General features: G+C 51.5%; 1 protein-coding gene across 1 annotated transcript; it reads left to right on the top strand.

The window, feature by feature from the left end:
• On the top strand, nucleotides 1–27,521 carry ZXDC (ZXD family zinc finger C; the record flags this gene model as incomplete). Its single annotated transcript, XM_012732079.1, has 11 exons — nucleotides 1–412; nucleotides 3,014–3,166; nucleotides 3,262–3,340; nucleotides 4,547–4,677; nucleotides 7,273–7,443; nucleotides 10,213–10,901; nucleotides 12,037–12,099; nucleotides 12,738–12,822; nucleotides 22,842–23,008; nucleotides 24,768–24,872; nucleotides 25,913–27,521. Coding segments are annotated over 11 exons (2,142 nt in total), but the record flags the coding sequence as incomplete, so codon positions are not given.

Raw genomic sequence — 27,521 nt, 5'->3', positions numbered from 1 at the left:
CCCCCGGCCGGCGGCTCCGCGCCCGGCTACCGCTGCCCCGAGCCGCAGTGCGCGCTCGCCTTCGCCAAAAAGCACCAGCTCAAGGTGCACCTGCTGACGCACGGCGGCAGCCAGGGCCGGCGCCCCTTCAAGTGCCCCCTGGACGGCTGCGGCTGGGCCTTCACCACCTCCTACAAGCTGAAGCGGCACCTGCAGTCGCACGACAAGCTTCGGCCCTTCGGCTGCCCGGTGGGCGGCTGCGGCAAGAAGTTCACCACCGTGTACAACCTCAAGGCGCACATGAAGGGCCACGAGCAGGAGAACTTGTTCAAGTGCGAAGTGTGCGCCGAGCGCTTCCCCACGCACGCCAAGCTCAGCTCCCACCAGCGCAGCCACTTCGAGCCCGAGCGGCCCTACAAGTGTGACTTTCCCGGTAACCGCGCGCGTAGGGCGGGCGGGCTGCGAGGGCGCCCGGGACTCCTCGTCTAAATTCAGTGGCTCTTTACAGTGGGCGCAGCAGGGCCCCGCGGGATTGAAAGTCTGTGGCCCGGTGTGAGGGGCGGGGACGCCTGGCCGCGGGGTCGGCGTGCTCGTGTCTTTCTGGTGGTTCGAGTTGGCACCCGGGCCCCGCATGGCCGCGGAACCTCCACGGTGCCCGCAGCACTCACCCCAGTCGCCTTCCCGGAGGCCTCTGCTGCAGACCACGGGGGCTTCTTAACGAGAAGGCAGCGTCCAGGGACTTGAGTCAGGAGTCGGGTCTTTATTTTCCCGCTGTCCGTCAGCCACGGGGGAGGGGAGGGGGGACGGGGGTTTCAAGTCCTGCATCTGGACGTGCACTAGTGAATCTGGCCAGATGCAGGACTTGAAACCCCCGGGGATACTGACTAGTGTCTATGGCTGGTTGACGTTTGTATCTCTTGAATTTCTGTTTTGTGACGTTGTAACAAATTGTCCTCTTTTGGGGGATGAAAGAGGCAGAGGCCAAGTAATGTGGATAAAACCCAGAGGGGGTTCGTCACGCCGGTGGGGTGGGAGATGTCAGGCCTCTACACTGTCAACTGTGCCCCCCCCAGCCCCCACCCCCCACTCCCCTGGGGGAAGAGGAGGTTCAGGCTTGGGACTGGGGTGGAAGGTGGAGCTGGTCATTGAACCTGCTGATCTAGGTGGGGAGGAAGGGAGGGAGGGAGGGTGTGTGTGTGTGTGTGTGTGTGTGTGTGTGTGTGTGTGTGTGTGTGTGTTGCTAAGGGGCAGAGCTCTGGGCAGAGGTGGAGGGAAAGGGCCTGCTTGTCCCTTTCATTAAAACAAAAGACTGGGAGGGCCCAGTGGGTGCCTATACCTTGGCAACCTGCGAGGCCTTCCTGAGGAGCTATGGTGTAAAGCATGCTAAAATAGAGGGACTTTGAAGCTGACATGAAAAGTGAGTTTTTTAAAGATTTATTTATTTATGCATATGGAACTGGAGTACAGGCCAGAGGTGCAGGGGCGGTGAGGGACAGAGTGGGGAGCAGAACAGGAGGATCTACTGAAATATATACACCAAGGGGAGCAGGGGGTGAGACAGGAGAGATCTGCTGTGCCATGTGGGTCAGCTCCCCAGCTGGGTAGCAAACTTGTGCTGAAGCAGCTACAGCTAGCTTCTCAGTGCCGCCCTTTAAGCCGTTGCACCACCAGGGAGGGCCCAAGAAGTGAACTTTTAAGAGGTTCCGATCTTCACCCCCACTTACCAGGGACTGTCTTGTGCACCCCTCCTCACGGAGAGCTGTGGGCACTGACTGCAGACCTCTCATCCGTGCACTCTGGAAATCTGACAGTGGTGTGGATGGTACCTAGAAAGTGCACAAGGGGCATCCTTCTGAGTTTCCTATGAGGAAGATCAGGGACCCGGCTTGTTTGAGGGTATGCGCTCCCCCCTGCCACCCTCCCGACCAGGCTTTTGAGTTAAATGATCAGTGAGTGTTCAAGTTGTGGAAAAGCGGGAGCAAGACCAGTGAAGCCTCATTAAATATTGCAGCCATGAGTTTCCTGGGCGCTGATCCAGGTAGAGGCAGAGGGACAGGTGAGGAAGCACCAGGTAGGAAACATGACAGGCAGAGTCTGAGAGCTTGGGTGTTGAATTGGGGGTGGAGGTGTTGTTTCTTACTAGGGCACAGAGATTTAACGTTTTCTGATATATGGCAGACAGTGGAACACCAAGCTGCGGAAGAGTCTTACGTGGTACTGTATGTTGTTGCCCTTCCAAGCACAATCCATCAGACAGTCTGGGTGTGAAAGGTCTTTAAATGATTTAGCTTTGTCATAAAGTTGACAAAAAAAATTCTCCACTAGGCCTTTGTCTGGAGTTTGAACATTCTCCTGGTGTCCCTGTGTCTCGTTTCCGCCCACATCCCAAGGTGGCTCCTTGGCATGGCTCAGCCTGTGTGTGACGGCGTGCCGTGACAGAGGGTGGCCTGTCCAGGGTTGGTGAAGCCTTGACCTTGAGCTTTGGGGATGAGCTTAAGAGTTGGGCTCCTACTACTAGTGACCGTGAACTAGAAGAAGTGGTTTTGAAGATTGGTGGAAGAATTAATATAAATTCTCGTTTACTAGAGGTTTTTTGGGTCATTTAGAAGTCCGACAAGGTCTCTGTCACCAGAGATAGCTGTAGGTTTCCTATTAAGGTGTATGACAGTTAGCCTGTGGTATAATTGGTTTCGTCGGCCATCCTGTCAATTCCAAGAACCTGTCAGCGATTATTCACTGAGGGCTTAAGGTAACATTGACAGTTGAGTTCATGGAAGGTACACAAAGCAGGTGACTTCCCTTCAAAGTCACATGGTGACAGGTGCCCCGTGCCCCCACCCACCCAGCTTATTGGCTGCCCTTAACCACCCCTCCATCAATGGTCATTCCTTTCTGAAGGTTTCTAAACCATTCTCTTCCCTGTCTGCTCAGAGCCAGCAGTTTCTTGAGGGGTGGGGCTGGGGGTGGGTGACTAGTTTAACTGTTTTGTCTGATTTTGTCACACTGGTGAACAGGGTTTGTTTTCTTGGTTCAGGCTGTGAGAAGACATTCATCACAGTGAGTGCTCTGTTTTCCCACAACCGGGCCCATTTCAGGGAACAAGAACTCTTTTCTTGCTCCTTTCCTGGATGCAGCAAGCAATATGACAAAGCCTGTCGTCTGAAAATTCACCTGAGAAGTCATACAGGTAACGAGCTAGAGTGAAAACATTTGGACCTGAAGTGTATCTTTGTGTTAGCTTTGCATTTATAATTATGCAGTGTAATTATGTTCTTTTCGAAGGTGAAAGACCTTTTATTTGTGACTCTGACAGCTGTGGCTGGACCTTCACCAGCATGTCCAAACTCCTAAGGCACAAAAGGTAAACTTCACGCGTGGTAGAAATGACCAGTTTGGGAGATGAGTGGTTTGGCAGTAGCAGAAACCGATGGATAAAATGCCTCTAGGGTTTTGTCCCCATCACCATCCCTTATCCCTCCCTTTGACCCTTCACCACTCTCTTATCCTCAGAAACTTCACTTCATTCTATTAGTGTCTATAGTTTTTGTTTAAGTATTTTGCTTTTTTGGACTGTCCATTATGTATATGACAAGTAACTTATTTTTTGTCACTCTGCCTTGTTTTACTACACAGAGTTTCCTCTAACTTCCATTTTTCTCTAAGTGGCAATGTTTTGTATTTCCTAATGATTGAATAATATATTCCATTGTGTGCAGATTTTTCAAGTTACAATAAAAGGAGCTCAGTGTCCATAATGTGGAAAGTCCAGGAAGCTGTAAAACAAACCTAGGATTTTCATCTGTGTAGACTTTTTTATTTAACTTAATTGAAACATATACAAGTAGATATGAAAGTTAACACTGCAGTGTAAGCTTCTCTTCTGAGAGAACAGTTTCTTCCACAAACCTCATGTGATAATCACCTTGGAGGGCTTAGCATGTGAACTGGTGATGCTCCCGCTTACAGGGGTATCTCTGCCCTCTCCTACCGCTGAGTTTGGTGATTTGCACTGGGGCTCCTGAGGGGCTGGGTGTCGGCCTACACTTCTGCAGCTGGGATTTAAAGTGAAAATATTACTTAGGAAAAGTAATGGGTGATCTGAGAGTGTCCTTTAGTCTGTGGTCAGTTCTCTGTGCATACGTTTCATTGCCCTCAGTTTATTATAGGATTTTCATAAGAAAGCATTTAACTAAAGACTTGTTTATTATCAGGATGCTACTGCTTATTGTCAAGATTTCTTAATAGTCAAGGCAGCTTCATTACTACCTTTAGGACTCAGCTGTTCCTGGATCGAAGCAGCACTAATTGTTGTGTCTGACTGGTGTAGGCTTAGTCATTAAAGTAGAATTTAGAATTACAGAGTAACTAAGGTAACTAAAGTACCAATCTCTCCATATGAGCTAGAGACAGAATTAAGATTTTCTGAAAATACCTGTCTTTTTTTCCAAATGCAAAGGATTTGTGGTATGGTAAAGTTCACAGAATTTTAAAGGAAGAATCACCTCTGAGCGCTGGGGCCCCTGGTGCGTGTACGCCGTCAGCATCACCTTGCTCTTCTGTCCTGCAGGAAGCATGACGACGACCGGCGGTTCACGTGCCCGGTGGAGGGCTGTGGGAAGTCGTTCACCAGGGCAGAGCATCTGAAAGGGCACAGCATCACTCACCTGGGCACCAAACCGTTCACTTGTCCCGTGGAAGGTAGATTTTATTGTTGCTTTGAGCTCTAATCCGGTACTGTGTCCAGTTTAACGGAAGTTTCAAGTTGCTTAAAGGTTCCTTTAATTTGCTTAAAGACGATATAAGTGGCAGCATTAGGTTGATGTGGCTCATTTTTAGTTAATTGCTCCATCTTGGGAGTAGCATATTGGATAAAAACAGACGTTAAACTCAGATCTGGTTTGACTCCTGGCCCCATAGTTCGCCTACTAGATGGGCTGTGGTTAGTTGCTTGTTGAACTGTGTGGTTGTAAGGGCTGGGAACAGTGATACGTGAAAAATGACTTTTGGCATCCATATTATAGAGTCGATCCATGTTAACTAAGCATGCTGTCATTGGCCAGTAATACAAGTCAGTTGGCTTTCTGAAAAAATATTAAGGAGACTTCCCCCCTCTAGAACACCAAAGGTGAACGCCGACTCAACCCTACTGCTCCAGGGGTTCTGTGGGCTTAGACCCAGTGGTGGTCGCTGGTCTCGAATTTGAGTCCTTGGCTCCACGCCCCCCTCATTTGGCGCCCTCAGGCAAACCTCAGCCTTGGCTTCCTTATCTGGAAAAGATGCTGGCACCCATTTGAAGCTTCATTTCTTAGGCTGTAATGAAGGTGCTGTAGCCCGTGCAGTCGGGACGCAGCTCATCCTCAGCAGAGCTCTGTTGGAGCGCGAAAGTAGACAGACAGTGTGAGATGCAGAGGTGCGGGCGGCCGCCTGCTCTCTCCTTAGGGGGTGGGAGCATGGACATGATCTCTAGGCAGCTGAAGCGTGAGGAAGAACTAGCCAGGAACCAGGCCCTGGTGGTAGCATAAAAAGGCCACTGCGGGAAGTCTCCCAGAAGTGCAGGTCGGGGGGCCATGGGGTCATGTTTGACTTTAGGCTCAGTCTGGTTTTCCGGGGAGATAGGATGGGGCCTGGCTGGGGTTTGCTCATGGGAAGGGAGAGAACATGTAGCCCATAGTTAGAACAACAGTGCTTGGTGACAGATTTGGATTCAGTTGGAGCTTGCAGGAGAGGCGGTCGCTGGGGATGTAGCTCAGCTGAGAGTGGGCCGGTGGAGGGGTAGTTGGCAGGAGAGGAGCTTGGTTTGGATACGCTGCAGTTTACTACCTGTGGGCTCTCCTGTCCAGATTCCTGGAAGGCAGAGTACCTGCTGCTTGCAGTCAATGAAGAGGCAGGCTGGGCATGAGGCAGGGGCAGGCCTTAGCCATTTCAGCCGTGGAGGCAGGTGCGGTTTTCGAGGAATGGCGTAAATGGAAGAGAGGCAGTGTAGGTAGTGAAAAAGTGAACTCTGGAGTAGACTGCTTGGATACCACCTCAAGTCTGCCATTGAGGAGCTCTGTTGAGCTGGTTAAACTCCTCTGAGCGCCGACACCACCCTTAAGCGGGTGGCTGTATTGTCTTATGATTTCTTCCCCGAAGTAGCGCTCTCGTGACTCGGGCACCTGTACGTGCCCTTCCCGATGCCGCGTTCTCGGGCAGGCACTGGGCACGTCTTCTGTGGGTGGTGCTGTTTGACTCGGCCCTCTTGGTCCTGTGCAGCGGATGTCAGTCCCACTTTACAGAGAAGGGGATCCAGGAAGGCGCCACGGCTGGCCGAGGCGGAGTCGGAATCCAGCCGTGCTGGTGTGAGCCCCTGCTGCACTCTGGTCCCCACAGCTGCTCCGGGCAGCTCTCTGGCCTGGCGTCCTTTCGCTCTGCGGAGCCACCGTTCACCAGGGCTCAGCCCCGGGAATGCTGTCCGCCTCCGCGAGGAGCCTTTGTCCTGTCCGCTGCGTGCCCTGTGCTTGCTGTGTCTCTCCCTCCAGACACCTCATGGTTTTAATGCTGATTTTGTTCTGCATTTTGTATGATGGCTGGTGGCTTACATGTCCTTGCCGGATCACCAGCTCGTAGTGGCTGAGGACTTCACTTCTCCCTCTGGGTCCCGGGGGCAGAAGTCCAGCCGGGGGATCAGAGTGTGAAGGGCAGGTGGCTGTGGTTTGGGCTTGTCTTGTTTTCCCTCTGACGTGCCTGCAGGTTTGTGATCTTACTGACCAGCCAAGCAGTTGTGTGGTCAGTGGGGCAATGCCAGCTCCAGGCTCCGCTCAACCTCCAGCTTAAGGCCATTTGTTTGACCCATCCGGGCATCCGTCTCTCAGTGATATAAAGTGAGAGGAAGAGACTTGGGTGTCTGTTCCTATGACAGCGTCGGTGTCATAGGATTACAGTTGCTCATACAGTAGTAGCTTAACTATCGCCTGGTACTCGTACGGACGAGCCGCGGAGTTCAAGGAGTCGTTTAATACATGATGGAATCTTCCCAGCAGCCCTGTGTGGTGAAGAAAGCCACGCGCTCAGAGTTATCTGTCCCAGGTTGCGTGTCTTACACACGACTGACATGCAACTTACAGTCTTCTCTTAAAGTCAGAGTTTGCTTTTGGATTTAATTCCTTGCACTGCAGCGCTGAGGGCTATTTGGCATTGGCCTCTCGCCAGCGACTGAATTGGGCGGGCATTCCCTCCTGCTCCTGAGGTGATGAGGAGACGTCCTTCACGCTAGGTGACCCCTAGCGCTAGCACTGGTTTCTCGCTCTGTTTCAGGTTGCTGTGCCAGGTTCTCCGCCCGCAGCAGTCTGTACATTCACTCTAAGAAGCACCTGCAGGATGCTGGGGCTCCGAGGAGCCGCTGCCCGGTCTCCAGCTGCAACCGCCTGTTCACCTCCAAGCACAGCATGAAGGCGCATGTGGTCAGACAGCACAACAGGCGCCCAGGTCTGCTTGATTTACTGTCGCTTTCCGCCGCTACAGAGACAGGGAAAGAAGATGCTCGAGATGCTCCCTCTCTAGCTCCTTTTTGAAGTTTTGTTTTTATAGGCAAATAACTGAGTCCAGTGACCTTACACTGCCATGGACCGTGGCCCCACGGCCAGCGGCCTCACTTGAACTCTGCTGCCGCTTTCTTGCCGCTCTGCATCCCTTGAAGACCGCGTAGCCTTCTGCTTGGTTGACTTTCCCTGCCCTTGTCTTCAGACAGCCTCCACTCTGACTCTGTTAGGCTTTGGAGCCTCTCCCTCCGCTCTCTCCACCTCTCTGAGTCCTATTCTTTCTGAGCACGCTTGTACGTCTCCTCTACCCTGCTGTCATGGAACGTCCTTGAAGATCAGAGCAGTTGTGCTCAAGACAGGGCTGGGGTTAGCGGCCTGCAACAGGCCGGCCAGTGAGGCTCCATGATAGCCGTCTTCCTTCCCCCCACCCCCACCCCGGCCCTTTTCCTGTCCTGACTCACTGTAAAGTCAGCATTGCTATCGTTCACTTAAGTTCCTTTACTTTCTTTCTTTTAAAGATTTGCTTATTTCTGCATACAGAGCTGGGGTATAGGCCAGAGGTACAGGGGCAGTGAGGGGATTCACCAGAGACAGAGTGGGGAGCAGAACAGGCAGATCGGCAAAAGTACCCTGCTGAGGGGAGCAGCGGCAGGTCAGGAGAGGTCTGCCGCGCCCTGTGGTCACCTCCGGGGCCGGGGATCGAACTGGCACTGAAGTGGCTGCGGCGGCTCGCAGTGCTGCGTCCTAACCCGCTGCGCCGCTGGGGAGGGCTGGTTCCTTTGTTTCTTGACTCTGACCAAATGTGAGAGCCTCTCAGGCTTTTGAAGTGCCTGGGCCTCCGCATTTAAATGTGATGTAGGTGATGTGTGTTCTGCCTGCTGCTGGTCAGGGGGAGGTGCAGTTGTCCTCCTGAGCCACAAGGGTCTGGGGTGTCCATTTACTGTGGGCCAGCTTTGCTAGGGGCTGTGTGAGGCCTGTTTGAGTTCTTCCTCAGCGGTGGTCCTCAGGTGGGTGTCCTGACCCCTCTGACACTGACAGAGAAGCCGCGCACAAAGGAGAACTTGCCTGAGGTGGCACGGGCAGCGGAGTGCTGGAGAGAGGCCACGGTCGTGACCTTACGCTAGCTGGTCTACTCATTTTTTTTTTAATGATTGTGAATCATTGTGAATCTGGCTCTTGTACACAGCAGGTCTTCCCTACATGTTCATAGAATTGATAAAAAACCAAATCGGAAATTTATGGATGAATAGTTATTTCTGTTCGTACTGGGGTGATAATTCTTAATCTTTTCACAGTGCTGGATCCTCAAGGTGAAGGGAATTTTTGGCAAGTTGTGGAAATGTGGCATGGTTTTCCAATTTTAATTTCTCTTAAAGAGTCACATTTCCCCCTCCCACCCAAAAAGGTCCTATTGGTACTAAGATAGACATTTACTGGCAAAGCGGTCATATTATTTGTACTTTTAAGTAACATGACAACTGTAGAAAAGGTATATTCTGAATGAGGTTAATTCTTTGGTGGAGGGAGAGTTCAAATAGATTCTTACACAGGTTGGTATTAGAAATCTCGTAGGCATTCTGCCTGGGCAGCCCCACGCTGGGAAGTATGAGCTTGGGCCCCGCTAACAGTTGGCGTGGGAGGGCTAGAGACTGAGGGAGCCTGTCCCTTTGGTCAGGCACTGGCACATTCAAGCTGCACGTAGAATTTCTTTGGCGAGAATAAGATCAAAACCTTGTGCGATGTCTTTGCCCTCTTTCTTTGAGCTACCATTTTGTTTGCTTGGTGCTTGGAGCCCTAGGATTTGAGCTGATTGGTGTGTATTTGTGTATACCCAACTCGAATTGTTCATTGACATTTTTTGAAAGTATGTTAATGTTCCTATTCCTCCAAGGATTCTTACTATTTAAGTCAATTGAGTAACAATTGAATGAAGAAGACTCTGTATTTCTAGACTCATTAAATGAAGCTCTAGGGCCAGGCACTTGCTGGTGTAGGGCCAGAGATGTGTCCCCAGACTCTTAGGATGGTGATAGCCAGGGAGAGCCCGGGGAAGTCCATCTGGAGCTCTTAGTCCACAGTGCCCTGAGACTCTGCACCTCCCTGGAGTTAAGGCCTTGATCCCGCTCAGAGGTAGGCCAGTTTTTTTCCCCACTGATCATCCCAAGATGACTCCCACCCTGCTGGAGTGGCTGGTTGTGGTGTGGGACATAGTTTGATGAGACTTGAACTGACACAGGTTGATTCTGAAAACAGCTTAGAGCTGTTCACTTGTGTCTGACTTCTGAAGATCTGCTTTCCATGGAAGTGTTAGTCTCAGAGGTAGCTACTACGGCATAGCTGGAGGATTGGGCTTGAAACCAGCAAAGACATGGATTCAAGTCTTGCCTCTTCGGTTACCAGTTAATATGACATTAGGAAATCGTGAATTGTTTTTTCCGTTTGGAGAAATCTCTGGCAGCTGGAGGATTTGACATAACAGCCGGGAAGATGCCCACACATCAGAAGCAGTGCCTTCCTCAGCGTGTGGCCGCCTTGCACACACAGGCGGCGGGGCACTGGCCATCCAGTTCCCTGGGCACTGTGGCCTAGCTGCAGGAAGGAGACTCCAGATGGGCTCCCCTCACGTCAAAGCAGTTGGGTCATTTGCTAACATCTGAGTAAAACTTTCTAATCTTCTGAGGACATAAAATAACTGGAATGTTCATTCATTTTTCAGATCTCTTCCCTCAGCTCAGCGCATCAAGTTCTCTTACACCCAGCAGCGAACTCGGCAGCCCAGGCCAAAGTGAGCTCAACAACATAGACCTGGCAGCACTCTTCTCCGATGCACCTGCTGATGGCGGTGGTGTACCCGGGTCCTCGGAGGAGACGCTGAACCCTGGAATCCTGACTATTGATGTGACTTCTGTGAGCTCCTCTTTGGGGGGGAACCTCCCTGCTAATAATAATTCCCTAGGGCCCGTGGAACCTCTAGTCTTGGTGGCCCATGGTGACATTCCTCCAAGCCTGGACAGCCCTCTGGTTCTTGGGACAGCAGCCCCAGTTCTTCAGCAGGGCAGCTTCGGTATGGACGACGCGCAGCCTGTGAGTGCAGGAGCATTAGGCTGCCTGGTGGCTCTGCCTGTGAAGAACTTGAGTCAGGACCCACAGACGTTGACCTCCAGCAGTAACTTACCAGCAGACACCACCGCAGTGACCTCTTCAGGTGCGCCCCTGGGAAACGGCAGGGTCCCAGAGATGCTGGCACCAATCAAAGTGGAACCAGACTCGCCTCCTCGCACTGATGCTGTCAGGCTGCAAGAACAAAACAGAGGTGTACCCCGGTCTGTGTTCTCCAGTGCTGCAGAAAAGCACAGTCCTCAGAAAGACTCGGGGCTCAGTGCAGGGACCGGCAGCTTTTACTTGGTATGAAGTGCTATATTCAGTCACCACCACGTAGCTCACCTCTCTTACACTCAATTTGAGGATGTTCTGGATTACTCATTTACATGCAGACATTTCTTACTGGTTTGCAAAAGGATGGAGCCCTGGACTACAAGTCTGGAAATACGAATTCTGATCTTGAGTCTGGAACTGACTATATTTTACGACCTTGAGCAAATCACTTAAGCTATCTGAGCCTTAAATTCTCATTTATTTCTAAAATGAGGGGTTTGGCTAGATGATTTCTAAGGTCCTTTTGAGTTCTGTGATTCCATGATGATAATGTTCCTTCCCCCAAAATTGAGTTATTTCATAATGTGTTGACGTGTTCTGCCTTTGTGCTTTTTACGTAATGATGCCCTTAGACTGGCTTAATGACCAGAGGAAGAAGAATCATGACACCAATTGTCTTTGAAGGTTCAATGGAAAGTAAAAACTTGCAATTTTTTTTTTTTAACTAGAATTAAGAAGAAAAAGAGAGAATGATTTGTGAGCCATTATATTTTGGGAGGCCTCAAAATTAGATTTTGAGGCTCAATAGTTAGTACACTTTAGCTCTATTTATGTCAGTTATACATTTAATTTAATTTAATTTAAATAATTTAATTGAATTTTTGGAAGAGTCTGACTTTTTTCTCCATCTCAGATGGGCAGGATCAGATAGTTTTTTTCTTTGTGGCACAGGTTAAATTTGATGGTGATAACTTGTGTTGCTCAAAATGTTAAATATTATCGCAACTTTAAAAATAAGTTAAACTTGTGGGTTAAGATCAAGTACGAGGGATGTGGTAACCCATCTGCCATGGAGCCAGCTTTGATTGCTTTCTGTCTGAGAAGTCATCTGCCATCCCTCTCGTGGTGTCTGCTTGTCATGGCTTAGCTGTGCTTGCTAACCTTTGCTTCAGTGGCCACAGCTGTTGCGAAGCTGGCAGGTGACTGGCAGGAGGGGAGGTGGCCGAGCCTCAGCCTGGGGCAAGGCAGGGCCGGCCCACGTGCAGGCCGAGTGCCTTGAGAGTGGTGGCTCTCCTGTGCCGCTGTCTCCTGAGCCTGAATGGTGGGTGGCGGCAGGAGGAGCTGGCGCAGCCTTGATCCTTACCCCTGTTCGTTTTCTCGCTAGCTGTGTGAAGTTGGGCTGCCTCGCTTCTCTGAGCACAGATGGTGTGTGGTGAGTGGGTTACAGGTACGCCATGAGCTGCTGAGGGCTACTCTCTATCTACTGATAAATACGAGACTTGCTCTTTAAAGCTTAACACATTCATGACGGCTGAAGGCTATTTGAGCCCTGTTTGGTTCCCTCACTGAACTCCCCTCATTCGGTGACATGATGATTGTTTTGGGGTTTAAGACCAAGTAGCGCACCTGCTGTCAGAGTGTCCTCTGCAGTGGGATGTGACTGGGACCCCTCAGGGCTGCTGCCAAGTGCAGTGTGGCTCCTCACAAGAAAGGTTGGCAAGTGCTACAGCAAATTAATCCTGAGTCCCCGAGGGAAGGCTGGTTATTTGTTTCAGATAACAGAGAAGTATGTAATTCTTTTTATAACAGTTCCTGTGTAAAATATTTTAATATGTTTTAGTCTTTGGAGGAATAAACTTTGCTTCTCTGGATAATAAAATTATGTATATTGTTCCAGCTGATTTCATTTAGCTGTTACTGGAATTGGATGTAGCATTTGATTCTGTGTGAGCCTTTGCTGGAGTCTCGAAGATTATCGGACTCAACTCTGTTCAAGAAACAGACTTAATACGATTCAGTAGTTCCCTTCCTACCCTGCCTTTGCTGTTTGGATCAAATGACTGACACACTTTTCTTTGGTCTCAGGAAAGTGGGGGCTCAGCAAGAACTGATTCCCGAGCCATTCAACTAGCCAAGAAAAAAAAGCAGAAAGGAACTGGGAGCAATGCAGGTGAGGCTGTGTGTGCTGCAGGGTGGGGAGCGCCTCGTGAGTGCCTCGTGCAGCTGAGCTGAGGAGCAGAAGCGCCTAGAATAGGAGTTCTTACATTCTTTGCGTGACTTTTGCATGTACAGTCTCCTGTGATCAATTCTTTAGTTTTATGTGAACTGTTAAAAACAGACTTAGTCACAAAAACCTCAGCATCAGTACAAGTGTGGTTTATTTACCTAAAAAGGCTGTGTGAGGATTAGCAGTTGCAAACGCCAGTGTCTGTTATTAGGCAGGCTACAGGTGGAAAGAGCAAAGCAGACCAGGTATCAGAAAAAGAAGTAGGAACCTGATTCTCTTGGTTGCTGGCCCCTCGTCTTGGCTTCGGGGAGATCCAAGGGCAGGGTGTCCCCAGGGAGGGAGTGCTGTTGCGCCAGCCTGTGGATATCATGTATTAAGGCTACTCAGTTCAGAATTGCTTCTAGTTTTAATTAAGATGTCAGCAGCTCATTTGAACTGTTTTTTGAAAAAGAAGTGGACCGAGCAGAGCCCTGCAAGACCAGACCACTTGCCGGTGGCTACCTGAGGCTCTCAGCCCGTCACCCTGAAGATGGTGCAGAGGGGCGCAGTGCTGCAGTTAGGTCCTGTAGTCACAGCTAGTTCTTCTGTGGCACTGAGAGGGAATTATTTTGATATATTTTATATATTTCCTTTGTCTTTTATAGTCATCTAAAATTTATTTTTAAAATAAAAAGGGGTATGTGGGACCAGCAATACAGTTTTGTATCTTTCAGTTCTTAAAGTAGCAGTAGTCCCCTCTTCATCAGGTTTTCTTTTTTGCCCTGTAATGGCAAAAGGGTCACCCCTGCTGCTCACACGGTGCCCACCTGGAATTGGCATAGATGATGGGAAATGGTGCTCTGGTGGGATCTGAGAACGAATGTAGCACATCCTAGGCTGTGGTCACGAAGGAGATCAAATGCCCTTACTAACCGTGCTAGGGAGTCAAAGCCTGAAGGGAAAGAGACAGTGCACATCCGGGTAAGTAGCAAGTACCATGTTGCTGTGTCCATCTCATTGCTTTGAGGTTGCATCTAGCTTTTTTTTTTTTTTTTTTAAAGATTTATTTATTTTGTGCATACAGAACTGGGGCATAGGCCAGAGGTGCAGGGGCGGTAAGAGGCTTCACCAGAGACAGAGTGGGGAGCAGAACAGGCCGACTGATAAGGTACACTGCTGAGGGGAGCAGCGGGCGGGTCTGCCGCGCCACGTGGGTCACTTTCGGGGCAGGGACCGAACTCCTGCTGAGTGGCATTAGCTTCTTAGTGCTGCGCTTTAGCATGTTGTGCAAACAGGGAGGGCCCTGTGTTTTATAATCGTGTCTGGCCAGCATCCAAATAAGAGTTGTTTTACTATTGGTTGGTAGGTTCTTGAATCCCTTGTAAGTCTTTCTCTCCACCTCTCTCCCTTGTGTTTAATGTGGGTGGCTTGTGCTCTTGAGCTGGCCGGTCTGGGTCTTGCCGATTGTATCACTGTCATGTAGTTCTTCTGTGTTTACTATAAATTAGTAATTATAGAGGCTTGACCTGACTGAAATTTGGTTCTCGAGGGTGTTTGGATATAGTAGGGCTGGCAAAGCTCCTTCGCTGGTGGTGCTGGGTTCTCCCTGAGGGTCCCTGAGGTCTCGTTGTCCTTCCGGTGCTGTTAGCAGTCTTTGGTGACCAGTCACTGGCATGGTAGTTCCCTGACTGTTGCAGAGGACAGTACCGGCGTCCCTTCCTCGTGGCTAGCTGGGGTGCTGTTTAAAGAGCACCGCCTCGGGGTCGCTTTGCTACGAGGTGTACAGATCGTAAAGTCAGGATAAATGTATTCATTGATTTCAACATTTATAGACTCTGATGCGAAATAGAAATCTGGAACTTGCCGAGTATGCAGGCAGAAAATGTTCCTTGTGTGAAGGCATTTTTGCCACTTCCATAACCTCGACCATTGGGGTAAGGTGTCGAGTAATCCAGGACGTTGTTCTCCGTGTGCAGCAGGTAAGCGTCCCTGGGAGGGAGAGCCTGTGAGACGCCATGCTCAGCCTCGGTGGCCTTCAGGTTCACCTGCACTTCCGTGGTCGGCTTCGCCGGGACTCAGCGCGCGGGTTGCCGTGCGGGCAGAGGAGCGGGCAGCAGGGCCTCGGGCGGCCCTCACCAGCGCCTTGCTGTCCTCCCCTTGGAGTTGTGCGTCGCTCCAGCTTCTCCCATCATGTGATGACACACAAGTACTCGCCAGCCAGTGGATGCATCGGGGCCTTGCTTGGCCAGATGTGGTCAGGGCTTGACTGCATGGACTTAGTTGCCAGCTCCTCTCGAGGTTCAGCTGAAACTGCAAAGCTTCCAACAAAAGTCATATTGGTAGACTCTTGGTAGAGGCTGCAGGGCCCCCACGTAAACAGATACTCAAAGTGGGACATTCCAAGAACCTTGAGGTTCCTTCCCAGGAGCTGGGCCAGAGGCTGGGAAAGGTTAATCCAGTCCTGCTCACTGTGCAAACGCCCTGTTTCTCCTAAAGCTCCTACTAATCCACTTCAGAGTGGATTTGCCTCTGGTGTTACTGTGGTGTTCTGGTGGTGATTTCCAATTTTCCTCTTTCTTAAGCATTCATTATTTAGAGTTCTTCTGTGAGAGAAAGAACTGTGCTTTCTCTCCCATTTACTCCTTGATAGCTGTATCAACTCAAAAGTATATATCACACTTTTATGGTTCTGATCAGTATGGGAATATCAATATTATCGATACATTGCTGTGAAGTTGTCTTAGCTGTGACCATTGAGAACTCTCAATTGGATTCTTGTGGGCTTTGATGTGCCCCTTCCTGGTCTTAGGGGGTGGAGCTTCATTCTTTATGGTATCACCAGGCTCATCTTAGTATTCTTACTCCAGCCTTGGAATTAGCCACTTTTCAAGCAAATCTGTTCCTGTCATTGGAGAATGGTATCAGAGGCCAAGGTCTGGACACTGGAGTTGCTGGTTGCTCCTCACTACCTGGGAGTCGAGGCTCTCAGTGGACAGTACCCGGAAGTGTGCTTATATACAATATTAACCCATAGTGACTATTTTGAATTCAGAGTAGTTCAAATTCTAAACCAGTAATGTAGTACATGTGTCTGTAGTGCCACTACTCACTACACCAGTACTTTTCAGTGGAATGTATTTAAAGTGACATCAACTAAGACTTTAAGTAGCTTCACGCCAGTTCATGTCAGGTGCTGCAAAAGTATTTCTGGCACCACGCTTAGAGGGTAGAAGATTTGGGAGCTTTTTCGTTTGGAGGTTTTGATCAGGGGATTATGGTGTAGTAAGTCCAAGAACAGAGAAGTTGCTGGGTAACAGGACTTGGTGGAATGACGTTGTTTAGACAGCAGGGACTTCGTTGTTGTCAGCGTAACTAAGCACAAAGTCAAAAACATGCAGTGTGAATGATTCAGAAACAGGACGCGGCGTTAAATCCAAGACTTTGCATTGGATTCCTGCTGAAGGTAGAAAAGTGTGCCACTTTCTTTACCTTAACACTTGATGTTCCCTTAGAATTAACTGAGAATATTTTCTCTACATAAAAAGTAGAGAACTCTTATTCTTGAAAGTGATGGCAAAATAAGCTTTAAAAATGTAACCAATTTCAGAGCTTTAGAACAGATATGTACTTTTATGCTTTCTCAGAGTAGAGAAAGTATAGTGTCTACCCAAAAAATAACAGTAGCTGCGAAATGGACCTGTGGACTGTAAAGACGTGAGACTTTCTTGTTAAAAGACACAAAGCTTAGAGGCAAAAATCCATCAACATGTTGTTTAGAAGAGCACATCCAGGATGGAAATATTTGGAGGTACAATTTAAAAAGGTAAAATAAAAAATAAACTCACAAAGAAGGGGTTCATGCTAATATCAGGTATAGAATTCAAAGAAAAGTAATCTCCTATATTTGGGGTACTGACCACATATAACTCACAGCAGAACTACATGATTTGTGACTAGATATTTATGTGAAACCTTACAAAATCAAATAATGCAAAGTGAAAACTCAAAAACTAGGAGAATTCTATAAATAAAACAACATTGGAAGTAGTTAATCTAACTCATTTTGGATCAAGTAGGACAATATAAACATATGAGAGATGTTTGCACTAGAGTTAATAAGGTTGATTTAATAAATCCTGTTCTGTGTCCATGGAATATTTATAGAATTAAAGTGATTAAGTTTATCAGGAAAACTAACAAAGTTTGTAGAAAGTAAAAGTGAAGTCAGCAGTACATGCTTTTGACTGACATGTGGTAAAACAGAAATGTGGTGAAGTGGAAATTACTTGGAAGACGTGAGTAAAAGAAGACGTCAAGCTAGTGCCCAGTGCTTGCTGGAGATTTGGGTAGCCCGAGTCAGGAGTTTGAACAAGCCGCTTTCTGCTTTCTGTGCTCCGTTGTAAAATGGTAATAAAAGCACCTAGTTTGAATTACATGGAGATTATGTGAGATAATGCAGGTTAAGTGACACACTGTCAGTTAAGTATTGTGGCTGTTAACAGGTGAAAGGGAGGGCTGTGGCCGAAAAAAAATGCAAGTTTGTGCAGACTCCTTTCCTATTAAATAAGAAAATGAAGCTATTAAATAAGAAAGTCGGCTCTTACTTCAGAGAAAGCACAAACCTAAGTCAGAAATCCTGTTTTGAGATGTAAGTGTGACAGTCTATTTATTGAAAACCATTCCTGGGCCAGACACCCAGAGGACAAGAGCCTCTGTCTAGCCAGTCATTTCCTACTTCTGAGTGAGAAAAAGTTCTGACAAAGACCTCCAGGGCGCTCAACTGCCTGGCCTGTCACCAGTTCTCTACAGCTTTCCCGAAACACGTGCCCCCCCCTCAGCCTCTCCTGAGAAGCACCTGCAGCGTCAGCGCCGCCCTTCCTCAGGAAAAAGAAAAGCATAATTGAATTTTATATAAATACCCTGTAAATGCCTTGACAATAAGTTGGAGTGCTTGCAATAAAATGCATAGTTTTCCAGAAAAACAGAGATCCCATTCAGTGAAACAAAGACAGGCTGGCCAGCGGCAGGGCTGAGGTTGGCTCTTGCCTGCCCGCCGGTCCCAGGCAGGTTCTGCTTGTGGATATACAGGAGGTGGCGTTCCTGGGCGCTGTGGTAAACGGGAAGCTGCCAGTGCCTGGCAAAGTTACCTTCGAAAGGAGAGTCGTGAATCAGTGATTTTTGAAAATGGAAATATGCTCAATAAAACACAGTTAGGACCTGGCAATATATTTACAATTCTGACCGATAGGGCTTAGTCAGATAGCTCAGGAGTTACTGAGTGTCAGGGAATCTGTTACTCGACTCCTCAGTTCCCAACAGACTTAAAAATTGATGTATATTGCCAATGGAAATAGGGGTATAACACCTAGCCCAGACCAAGAGCCAGTACCGTCTTCCATGAGTTACCAAAGCCACTCTGCATGCACAACAAAAATTACAACATACCGAGGAAATTTCACAGAGGGCCAGAACTAAATGGCAATGACAAAATTTGACAAACAGCGAAGATGCTTCCGCTGGAGCCTCCCGGTGACCAGCCCAGCTGAGTGCCAGATGGAAACACAGATAACAGCACAGACACCCCTGCAACACTGTTTGCAGATTCGATAAACAAGAAAGGCAGTGAGTTCGAAGGCAGCGTGAGAGGCAGTGAATAGCCTCACACAGCAGGCCACAGGAGCGAGGAAGGGCGGCGCTGACGCTGCAGGTGCTTCTCAGGAGAGGCCGAGGGGGGGGCACGTGTTTTGGGAAAGCTGTAGAGAACTGGTGACAGGCCAGGCAGTTGAGCGCCTTGGAGGTCTTTGTCAGAACTTTGGCTTTCGTGAGGCAGTTGGGAAACCACTGGAGGCATAATTAGAAAGGTGACATGATCTGTTGTAAAAGATCATTCCAGCTGCTCTTCTGAAAATAGCCCAAAGGAAGCCAGGAGCGCAGGACAGAGTTCCAGGAGGTCAGCACGGTCGCCAGGCAGCGGAGAGCAGCCTGTCTTGAGGGTCCAGCCAAGATTTGCTGGCGGTTCTGGGGTGCAGGAGGGAAGAAGTGTTTGTTGGAGACATGCTGCATGCTCCCCTCGCCGTGTATTTGAATGTAGACCCACTGGCAACTCCAGAGGTTTCAGAGGGATTGTCTAAGAGCCAGGGAGCAAGGACTCCTAAGGAAACATGGGGAAACGAGCGGAGAGGACCTGCACTGTGCCTCTTGGGACCTCTCCTAAGCGCCTGCAGCTGAAGTTGGTGCGGGTGCCCTTCGGCCAGCTGGACACCTGAGAACCAGAGCGCTCCCCCCGCCCCCCACCCCCTACCTTGGCTGCTCTCCTGTGTATGTAAAAGTGACTTCCACCTATTGGCAAAGAGTGGTGTTCTTTTGGGGGAAAAATATTAAAGTTCCACTTTGGATAAAGAGTAAAGATGAGAGATTGAAGGGTTTTTTAAAGCATGGAAACCCACCAAGCCAACATTTACTCAGCTCTGTGTGCTTTATGTGGGTGGGCTCGTTTACTCCTTTACAGTAACCCTCTAAGGTGGAGGCTTTAACTACCTGCAGTTCCACAAGTGACTGCTCAGGCGCTTCCACAGACAGGTGACCTGTTGAGGCCACTCCCTAGTTTGCTCTTTCGGAGGGCAAAGACACCCAGACGGCAGCAGAGGCACAGGCCCTAGAGACCGGTCAGCACTGAGGCTTCTATGAATGAGCTGAGGCAGCGTGAATCGGAGTTGACTGACCCTGCGGGAGACGGTGGCACCTTGCCAGCCAGGGTCAGCAGCGGGCACTTCTCTGGCGACGAGGGACCGGTGCCCACACGGTGTGCAGGCAGTTTCTTCACACTTCTCTGGCAAGAACCTCCTGGAGGATGCAGTGTGATGTTTCTGGAGGTCACTTGGTAACGTTCAATCTTGCAGTAACTTTCATCTCGAAACATCCAGAGGACCCTGTAAAGGTAGCGCGGGCCAGCTGCTGCTCAGTGCAGAACTGTGTATCCTCTCTCGACCCAGATGCCCCCCAGTAAGGCTGCGTGCCACATACCTGTACTTGGTAAGTCACATTACAAGCAATACTGGGCGTGTGCATAGACGTCTCCATGTATGTATTCGCATAGAAACGAAAATGGTAGAGCCTTCTCGATAGTGTTAAGATTGTGGGGTTTTTCACTACCATTTTTATTTTTTGTGCTTGGAAATATATAATAAGAAACTGATTAATGCCATCTCCTCCCCATGTAGCCAGAGCAGCTGACTTGCTGGCGCAGGGGCACCAATAGGAGTTTCTTGATTTGCACCCGGGGTACCCCAGGGGGCTTCTCATCTGTATACTGAGACAGGCAGCCTAGAACCCGTTTCCCTGCCCTGAGAGAACTCAGGCAGCCCAAGGGCCTGGCAGCACAGGGTGGGGGTCCCTTTGTGATTCCTGACCCCAACACAGCCAGCTTTTCCAGTGTTGGAAGATACTGAATTGAGGCCACTCAATTAAGTCGGTATCTAGTTATATATATTTTTTCATATCAAAACAAAAATCTGGTTTTTGAGCCACAGAGTTCCTCCAGTTTCATCCTGTCTCTGCCTTGAGGGCAGCAGTGAGGGAGGAGCGGGCAGCCTCTGGGGGTGAAGGATCTTCTGGTGCTGTCACTTACCTGAAGGGTTATGGCGTTTGTAGCTATTCTTTTTAGAAGAGAATTCCAGTGACATTTATGTCTAAGGACATCAGGCCCAAAAGTAGTGACATGTGAACTTGAGGGTCATAAAGTTCAACCTAGGTGGGTTTGTACGGAGAACCTGTGAGTAAGCACGTGTTTCTCTTACCTCTCCTTCGTAGATGTGTAGTACTAAACGCATGGAAATGTGTCAGAGTCCCAGTGCCCGCCACTGCCCATGACATGGGGCGAGTCACATCTCCCATCCTTAGAACAATCTGGAAAGCAGTCACTCAGCTGTGTTGTGTGGTTCGCTGAGGAACCTGCATGACCCAAAGTAACCACAGCCTACACACCAGGTGGGGCCTCTGAGCCAGTGGTGTGGAGACAGCTGGCAGACCCTGTGCCCGGAGCCCCGAGGAGCCTGAACCTCCATGAAGATTCATCTTCATTCCTCCTCCCCCCCCGTCCCCGGCACCCGCCCCCCACACACATACACACACACACCGTGGTGAGGATGGTGGCTCAGGCGGCGGTGCGGATGTGGACGGCCTCTCCTCCCAGCCTGCTTTGTGCTCCTGAGGTGGTGTCTGGGCTGGCCGCAGAGCCCTCCCTTTGCTACTCGGTGCCCAAACAGGATGCTCTGTTTTAGGTCTGCTTCCCAGAAGCTTTCTGTTGGATTTACCTCTCCCCCCACTCCCTAAGACTGTCAAGCACACCTCAGCATCTCGGATAGCTGTTGACAACGTTGAAGCCAAGTTCAGCACAGTGCAGAGATTACTGTTCCCAGTGTGGGTTTGTAGATTAAGAAAGGAAATTTGATCTTTCCTGTGATGGTTTATTTATTAAATGGGTCACGTTGCATTCAGTGAGGTCACTGGTCAGGAGTCAGGGTTGTGCAGTCATCACGGTGTCTTTGCTCAGTGCAGACGTACAGCTCCTGTCTCGTCACTGAGTATTCATGACGTGGCCACACAGCAGGGGGTAGCTTCTGGGGTGGTGTAACAGAACACCCTGCCCTGGTGGCTCCGACAGGTAAAGTTTTCATCGTCTCGGCCAGGGGTCCGCAGGCCCACCTGCCCGGCCGCGGCCCAGTGTGCCATGGGACGTGCCATCCCTACCCTGCCTTCCTCTCTGCTGGCCAGTTCTTGGCTCCAGCGGGCAGCGGGAACACAGGCCCCAGTCTCCTGTGAGCAAACCTGTCCTTGGGTTCTAAATGTAGATCCCACACCTTGGTACTCACCTTCTGCATCCGTGTGTCAGCCCCGCTCTGCCATGAAAGCAGGGGAAGGGTGAGGAGACACCTGGCGGTCAGCCAGGGCTGCGAGCGAGCGGGTCCTGAGGCCCAGGCCCGGACGGCGCAGGACAGGAGCCGTCCTGTGCTGGGACCTCGTTTCCCCGCGGGGAGCCTCACCATCACACTTCTTCCAGAAGTTCAACTTCAGTTCCACTTTTCCCCCTTTTGGAAGAATCGGTGAATGTGAGGCTTTCATTAAGAACGACTGGCGTGCCGCTGGCCGCACCCCTGGCTGGCCCTGGGGGGCCGCTCCCAGCGTGTCGGGGGGCTGACTGCAGCAGCGGTCGCCCCTGAAAGTCGCTGGTGCTCATTAGGAGCTAGGCACTGTGCCGTTCTTAGCACCCACTTGCCTGTTTTGTCCTCAAAACCTTGAGGTCGGACCCTCATGCTGCAGGTAGAGCGCGTGAGCCCCTGAGCTGCACTGCTTGTCCAGGGCCAGGTCAGAGCCAGTGGCGGGTGGGGACCCAGCCCTGGTCTCGCAGGTGCCTGCCCTCCAGGTTGCCAAGGGGGCGCCCACAGATGCAGCGAGCGTCAAAAAGTCATTGCTGGGTGTTTGGGTTGGGTTTTTTCTTTCCTCCTTTGACTAATTTTTTTAAGTATGTTGTCACAACCAACAAAGTGATGCTTTTTGAAAAGGAAGCCAGACAAACGCAGCCTGAAAGGCCTGGCACGGCCTCAGGGCACCCCGGAGTGGGCTGCAGGACCCTGCTTTCCTCCTGCCTCGCTGACCCTGGTGCTGCTGCACCGCCTGGGGTCTCCTGCCCACGGGTACTGTGGTACTGGAAGGAGGTGAAGTCTCTGCCCTTGAAAGATGAGCCACTTGGGTCGGAAGGCTGCCTGTCCTCAAGGCAGCTGAGGCTCTGTTTCCTTTGCCGAACTTCCCAGAGTCCTGTGCTCTTCACCACTTATCTCATCACTCTTGCAGTTGAACTTTGCATTCCGCAGGGCTGGGCAGAGTGACAGGCAACAAACAGGCTCCCCGCAGAGTGTGGCCTCGTCAGGGAGCGGCCTGAGGTTTTACGGGGCGCTGCATGTGTCGGTTTGTCTGTTTCGTTTTAGGATCCTCAGGGTCTACTCAGAGGAAAGTAAAGGGTGACAAGGTCAGTCCTGCTCCCTTCCACGCAGGCCAGGGCTCGTGGTTCTGTGGGAACCTCGTGCCAGGTGGAGGTCTGCCGGGACCAGCCCCAGCAACAGGCGTGCCGTGCGTCCAGGTACAATTACTGCAGGTAAGCTGGCAGCCCAGGAGGAGACATGCGGGCTCCGAGGGCCGCCGCAGCCCCGCCACCCTCCCCTCTCGCCTTTGAGTCCCCCCAAGTCTGTGATCCCGCTGTGAACCCATCCGCGCCCTCCCTGGCACGTCGCCTTACTCTCTAGGGTGGACACGGCATCATGGCTCCCCCTGCCAGGTGTCTCTTCCGTGTCTTGCTCGGGGTGCTGTGAGGTGTAGACAGTGTGCCCTGATCCTGCCCGGGCCTCCCAGAGCTGTCTTGGAGCTGTGTGAGACAGCCTGAGACTGGCCTGTGTCCTGACCCTGCTTTTCTCGTGAAGGCTGCGTGAAGGGCTTCTGCAGACTGCTCTGCTCACCCCATCCTCGGGGGCTTCTGGGGCACACTGGAGCATGTGGCCTTTCCCCCTCCCCTCTGCTTTCTTCCCCATCAAGCCCTTCAAGGGCAGGGTCAGCCGCTCGATACCTGCATCTGGGGCCCGCATGTGCGTGAGCTGGCGGCCTGCTGAACGCTCACTGTACAGTTCCAGAGGCCTCTGCCTATTCATGTTTGAAGATCAGAATAGGGAAGTAAGGTGATTTGAAAGGTTTTTGGGAGAGGAGAGGTTTAGAAGCCGTGGAGGGCAAGGAGTCTGACCTGCCCTGGGCCTGTTCCTCGGGCACCTTCTCTGTCCTCGGCCCTTTGGGCCACAGAGCAACATGGGCCATGCCATACGACGCCATGAACAGCTGCAGGAATTGGGGGGGAGGGAGGGCCGCTGGCCCCGATCAAAGTGGGCTCTAGTCCTGGAAGCCTTGCACCTAGAGAGCACCATGCTGCTGTGGGGGGTCTGCAAGGTTGGTGTAGGTGAACGGGAAGTGGGGGCGGCCGTGGGGATGGGGAGATGAAGTGTCCTCACTCGTAGAAAACCTTAAGAGGCTCTGGTGGGGTTTTGATTTGTCCACCGAAGTGAGCAGGAAAGCTGTCCCTCCTTTCCAGGTTTGGGGTGAGGGAAATGGAATAGTAGAGTGGTCGGGAAGCCTCTGCTCCCAAGGGCGGTGGAGGCGGGGTGGCCTGGCCTGAGCCTCTCCAGCCAAGGTCAAGGCTGGCCGGGCAGACATGCACTTGAGGTGTGAACTTCGCGCAGAGACCTGGCTTAACCCGTTGTCCCTGAAAGGCACGGTGCGGTCCTGGGCACGGTACACAAACGCTGTCCCGAGCTTTCTCGTGGACACCTGGCACGGGCACTTCTGCGGGAGGCATGGAGGACATCGGGAGGTGCTGCTGGTGGCCAAGGCAGAGGAGTCGAGGGGTGGCTGCGGGCAGCCTGGGGCTGGCCGTGCCGATGCAGACGGGCGGGTGCTCGAGTGCCCCTTTTCTGAACAGGACGTTTGGGGCCTGGTAGCCTCCCTTCTCTGGGAGACCGCCAGCTGCTCTCAGCCAGGCCGAGATGAGCCCTGCCCTGTGGTCTGAGAAGGTGCTGTTGAGCACTCGTGAGGGCGCTCGGAGACGACTGCTGGGAAACCCCACCAGCGCACCCACGGGGGAAGCTCGGCGCTGGGACTGAGCGACCTTTGGGAGAAGGGCCCTGGAGTGAGCAGCAGCTGGTGGCAGCTGGTGTGGGCCATCTTGGCCTGCAAGGCTGGAGTCGGGGTCAAGGAGGGAATGCAGGCCGGGAGGCAGATCGGAGCCCGGCCTGACCTGCTGGAGGCTACCGGACGCGCTGGCTCTGCGGGCTGCAGGCGGAGGGGCGTTAGTAACTGTTCTGTTGCTTCCCCAGGACGACCCTTCAGGTGAAGGAGTCTTGCCACTGGCCTTCAGCCCACAGCCTTCTGCCTTCCACCCCCTGTATGCTGCTGTCGACGTGCCCATCTATGTTCTTCAGGTTGGACGCTTTCGTCTCTGGGTTTGTTAGTGGGGTTCTCAGGAAGCTTCCGGCTCCCGAGGCCGGGTCGCTGAGGTAGGCCTGAAGAGGCGGCTCGCTGGGTTGATTGCCAGGTGTTGGGTAGCTGACTGAGGAAGGGCCAAGAACGAGGCTCTGAGTTACAAGTCTTTGTTGTGGCTCGTACCCGTCAGCCAGGTGCCGTTTCACACACTTCAGATACTTTATGTGGAGAATTTCTAGTCACTTTCTCCTGTGGAAAGTAGGCCAGTCAGTTGTTACCCTGTGACAGAATAGACCCAGACAAGTGAGTTTGCTGAAGTAGGTGCGTAAGTTGAGTGTGGGTGGCAGTGGGGGATTCAGTTTGGGACACCATAAACATGTGTGCCTCAGATCTCTGCGTTGGCTTAAATAGATAAAAAGTCCATACAAAAAGTTTTGTTACGCTCACATCGGGCTGTTCAATATCTTCCTTAATGGCCAAGTAAAATCCTCACCACAGGCTGGCTTGAGGCAGTGGGACTGCCCAGCTGCCGGGGCATGGTGGACGGAGGGCTGCTGCCCTCCAGAAACCCTCATCCGTGTCCGCCACCCTGCCTGGCACGCCCACTTCCGAGGTCGTTCTGAAGAACAGGCAGGTGCGCGCCAGCACCCAGAGGCGGGCGGCCTCGCTCTCACTGGGGGTCTTCTAGCAGGAGGGGTCCGTGCGGGAGGGCCCTGTTCCTGCAGGGACGCCCGCTAACTGGGCAGGGTGCTTCCTGCATACCAGGCGAGATACGCCAGGCCAATCTCAAGTTTTGAGAAAACTTGCAACACCCTGTTGAGCTCATTTTTCCTTATTTTTGTTGACAGTTAAATTTCTTTTTTCCGGGCACCTCCATGTGAAATAATGGGAGCGCGAGTCTTTCAGTGCAGAAAGTCAGCAGCGCCGCACCTGCCGGTCGCTCGGCGAGGGTCTGGGGGCCGCCTCCTGCGAGGTGGCCCTGCCCTGCCCTGCCCTCCCAGCGTGCCCCTCGCCCTCACTCCCCCGCTTGGTTTTGCAGGAGGTGCTTCCGGCAGCTGAAGGCGCAGCTGGGCCTGAGGACACACAGCGCACAGGGAGCACCATCACCCTGCGGGACCTGCCGTGAAGCCGCCATCTGCCCAGGGACCCGCGGCTGCCGCCTGTGTGCCGAGACTCCTCGGTGCGCGTGCAGGCCGAGGCCAGGCTCCGCTTGGCCCCTGCCCAGGCCAGCCCAGGTCTTCTGCTGGGTACATTTAGCAAAAGTGTTTGTGTACACTTCATCAGGACCTGGTTTGGGGCTGTCCTATTTGAAACTGCTTTTGATGGAGCAGAGGGCTTCGGTGAGGCAAGGATCGCGCTCAGAGTGAAGCCTGAGCCTCCGCCTGAGCGAGCACCCCTCCTCCCATCTGACCTGAGCCGGGGGCGTGTGCGGCGTTTAGCACAGAAGGAGGCGCGCGCACAGCACCCTTGCCCAGTCCGCCTTTACCTGGAGTCAGACCAGATGAGCTCCCCAGAGTCGGTGTTGCAGCGTTCTGCCCGAGCGCTCTAGAAAAACCACATTTCCCCATCCTGAGAGCTGTGTCCCAGCCATTTTCCAGCCCCTAGAGCGATGTTTGCAGTTAGCTTGGTTTTACCTCACTGTAGGGCAAGGTGGGCCCTTGGTCACAGGGAAGCCAAATACTCTCATGTTCTGGGAGACTGGGTGTAAGCAGCTGATCGGAGAGGACAGTGGGGTGAAGGGGCGCACCAGAGGCCCTGTTAGCCAGCCCTCTGTGGAGACCAAATTTAGAGCTCATAGTTTGAGAATGCACGAGTTAAAACTTTGCATTATTTTTAATTCTGTATTTGGGTATTAATGTTGAATAATAACTTGACGGCAGTTTATAATGAATGTTCTGGATACTATAAATTATGTGGCGGCTGTAATAATGGCGGGGTATGTTTTGTTGAGGTTGCAGGTGTGCATAGCCTGTCTCGGTGTGTATCTGTACGGAGGGAGGTCTGTCTTGCGAGAGGAGGCAAGTTATTTATTTGTTCATTAGCAGACGGAACACAGACGGAATCACTCAGATGTGCTTTTTTTTTTCTTTCTTTTGCCTTGTGCCTTTTGAAGAATGTTTATTCAAACACTACTTTGGTTCTCAGACTTGAAGTCCTCCAGTCTCTCTCTGTCCTGCTTTCTTCGTTTGCATTTTTAGACATTGGCATTGGGGGTGACCCTAGCACTCAGAGGGATGCCTCTGTCCTGCCTAGAGGCTCTGTCCCGCCCAGGCTGCTTCTCCCAGAGGAACTCAGGGCCATTTCTGAATGGTTCTGTCCCCAGAACTCTGCTGCTTCAGACTAAAGTTCAGTGGTTAAATTTGCCCACCTGGCACCTCAGTGGATCCCCAAAGGCCCTCTCTCTGTCAGGCCTGTCTGCCACAGTGGCCTTGGGCCCAGGAGCTGGCGGCCCTGCGCTGTATTGGAGGGAGGAGGGTCGGCCCCTGGGCGTGCCTGCCTGGAGGTGTGTGGCTGGGCTATTCTGCACCCCTGGGCATCCGCCTCTGTGACTGGTACTGGCTGTCAGTTTTCTGGGCAGAGAGCTTCCCTGCTGGCAGTGGGCCCAGCTCCTAGTGCAAATGAATAAAAGTTTTGTATCGTCATGTGCT

Source organism: Condylura cristata, unplaced genomic scaffold (assembly GCF_000260355.1).
Source record: "Condylura cristata isolate star-nosed mole 26May11 unplaced genomic scaffold, ConCri1.0 scaffold00033, whole genome shotgun sequence".
In the NCBI taxonomy this organism is placed as follows: domain Eukaryota; kingdom Metazoa; phylum Chordata; class Mammalia; order Eulipotyphla; family Talpidae; genus Condylura; species Condylura cristata.
Note: the sequence above shows the minus strand (reverse complement) of the source record. Positions and strands in the feature narration are given on the sequence as shown.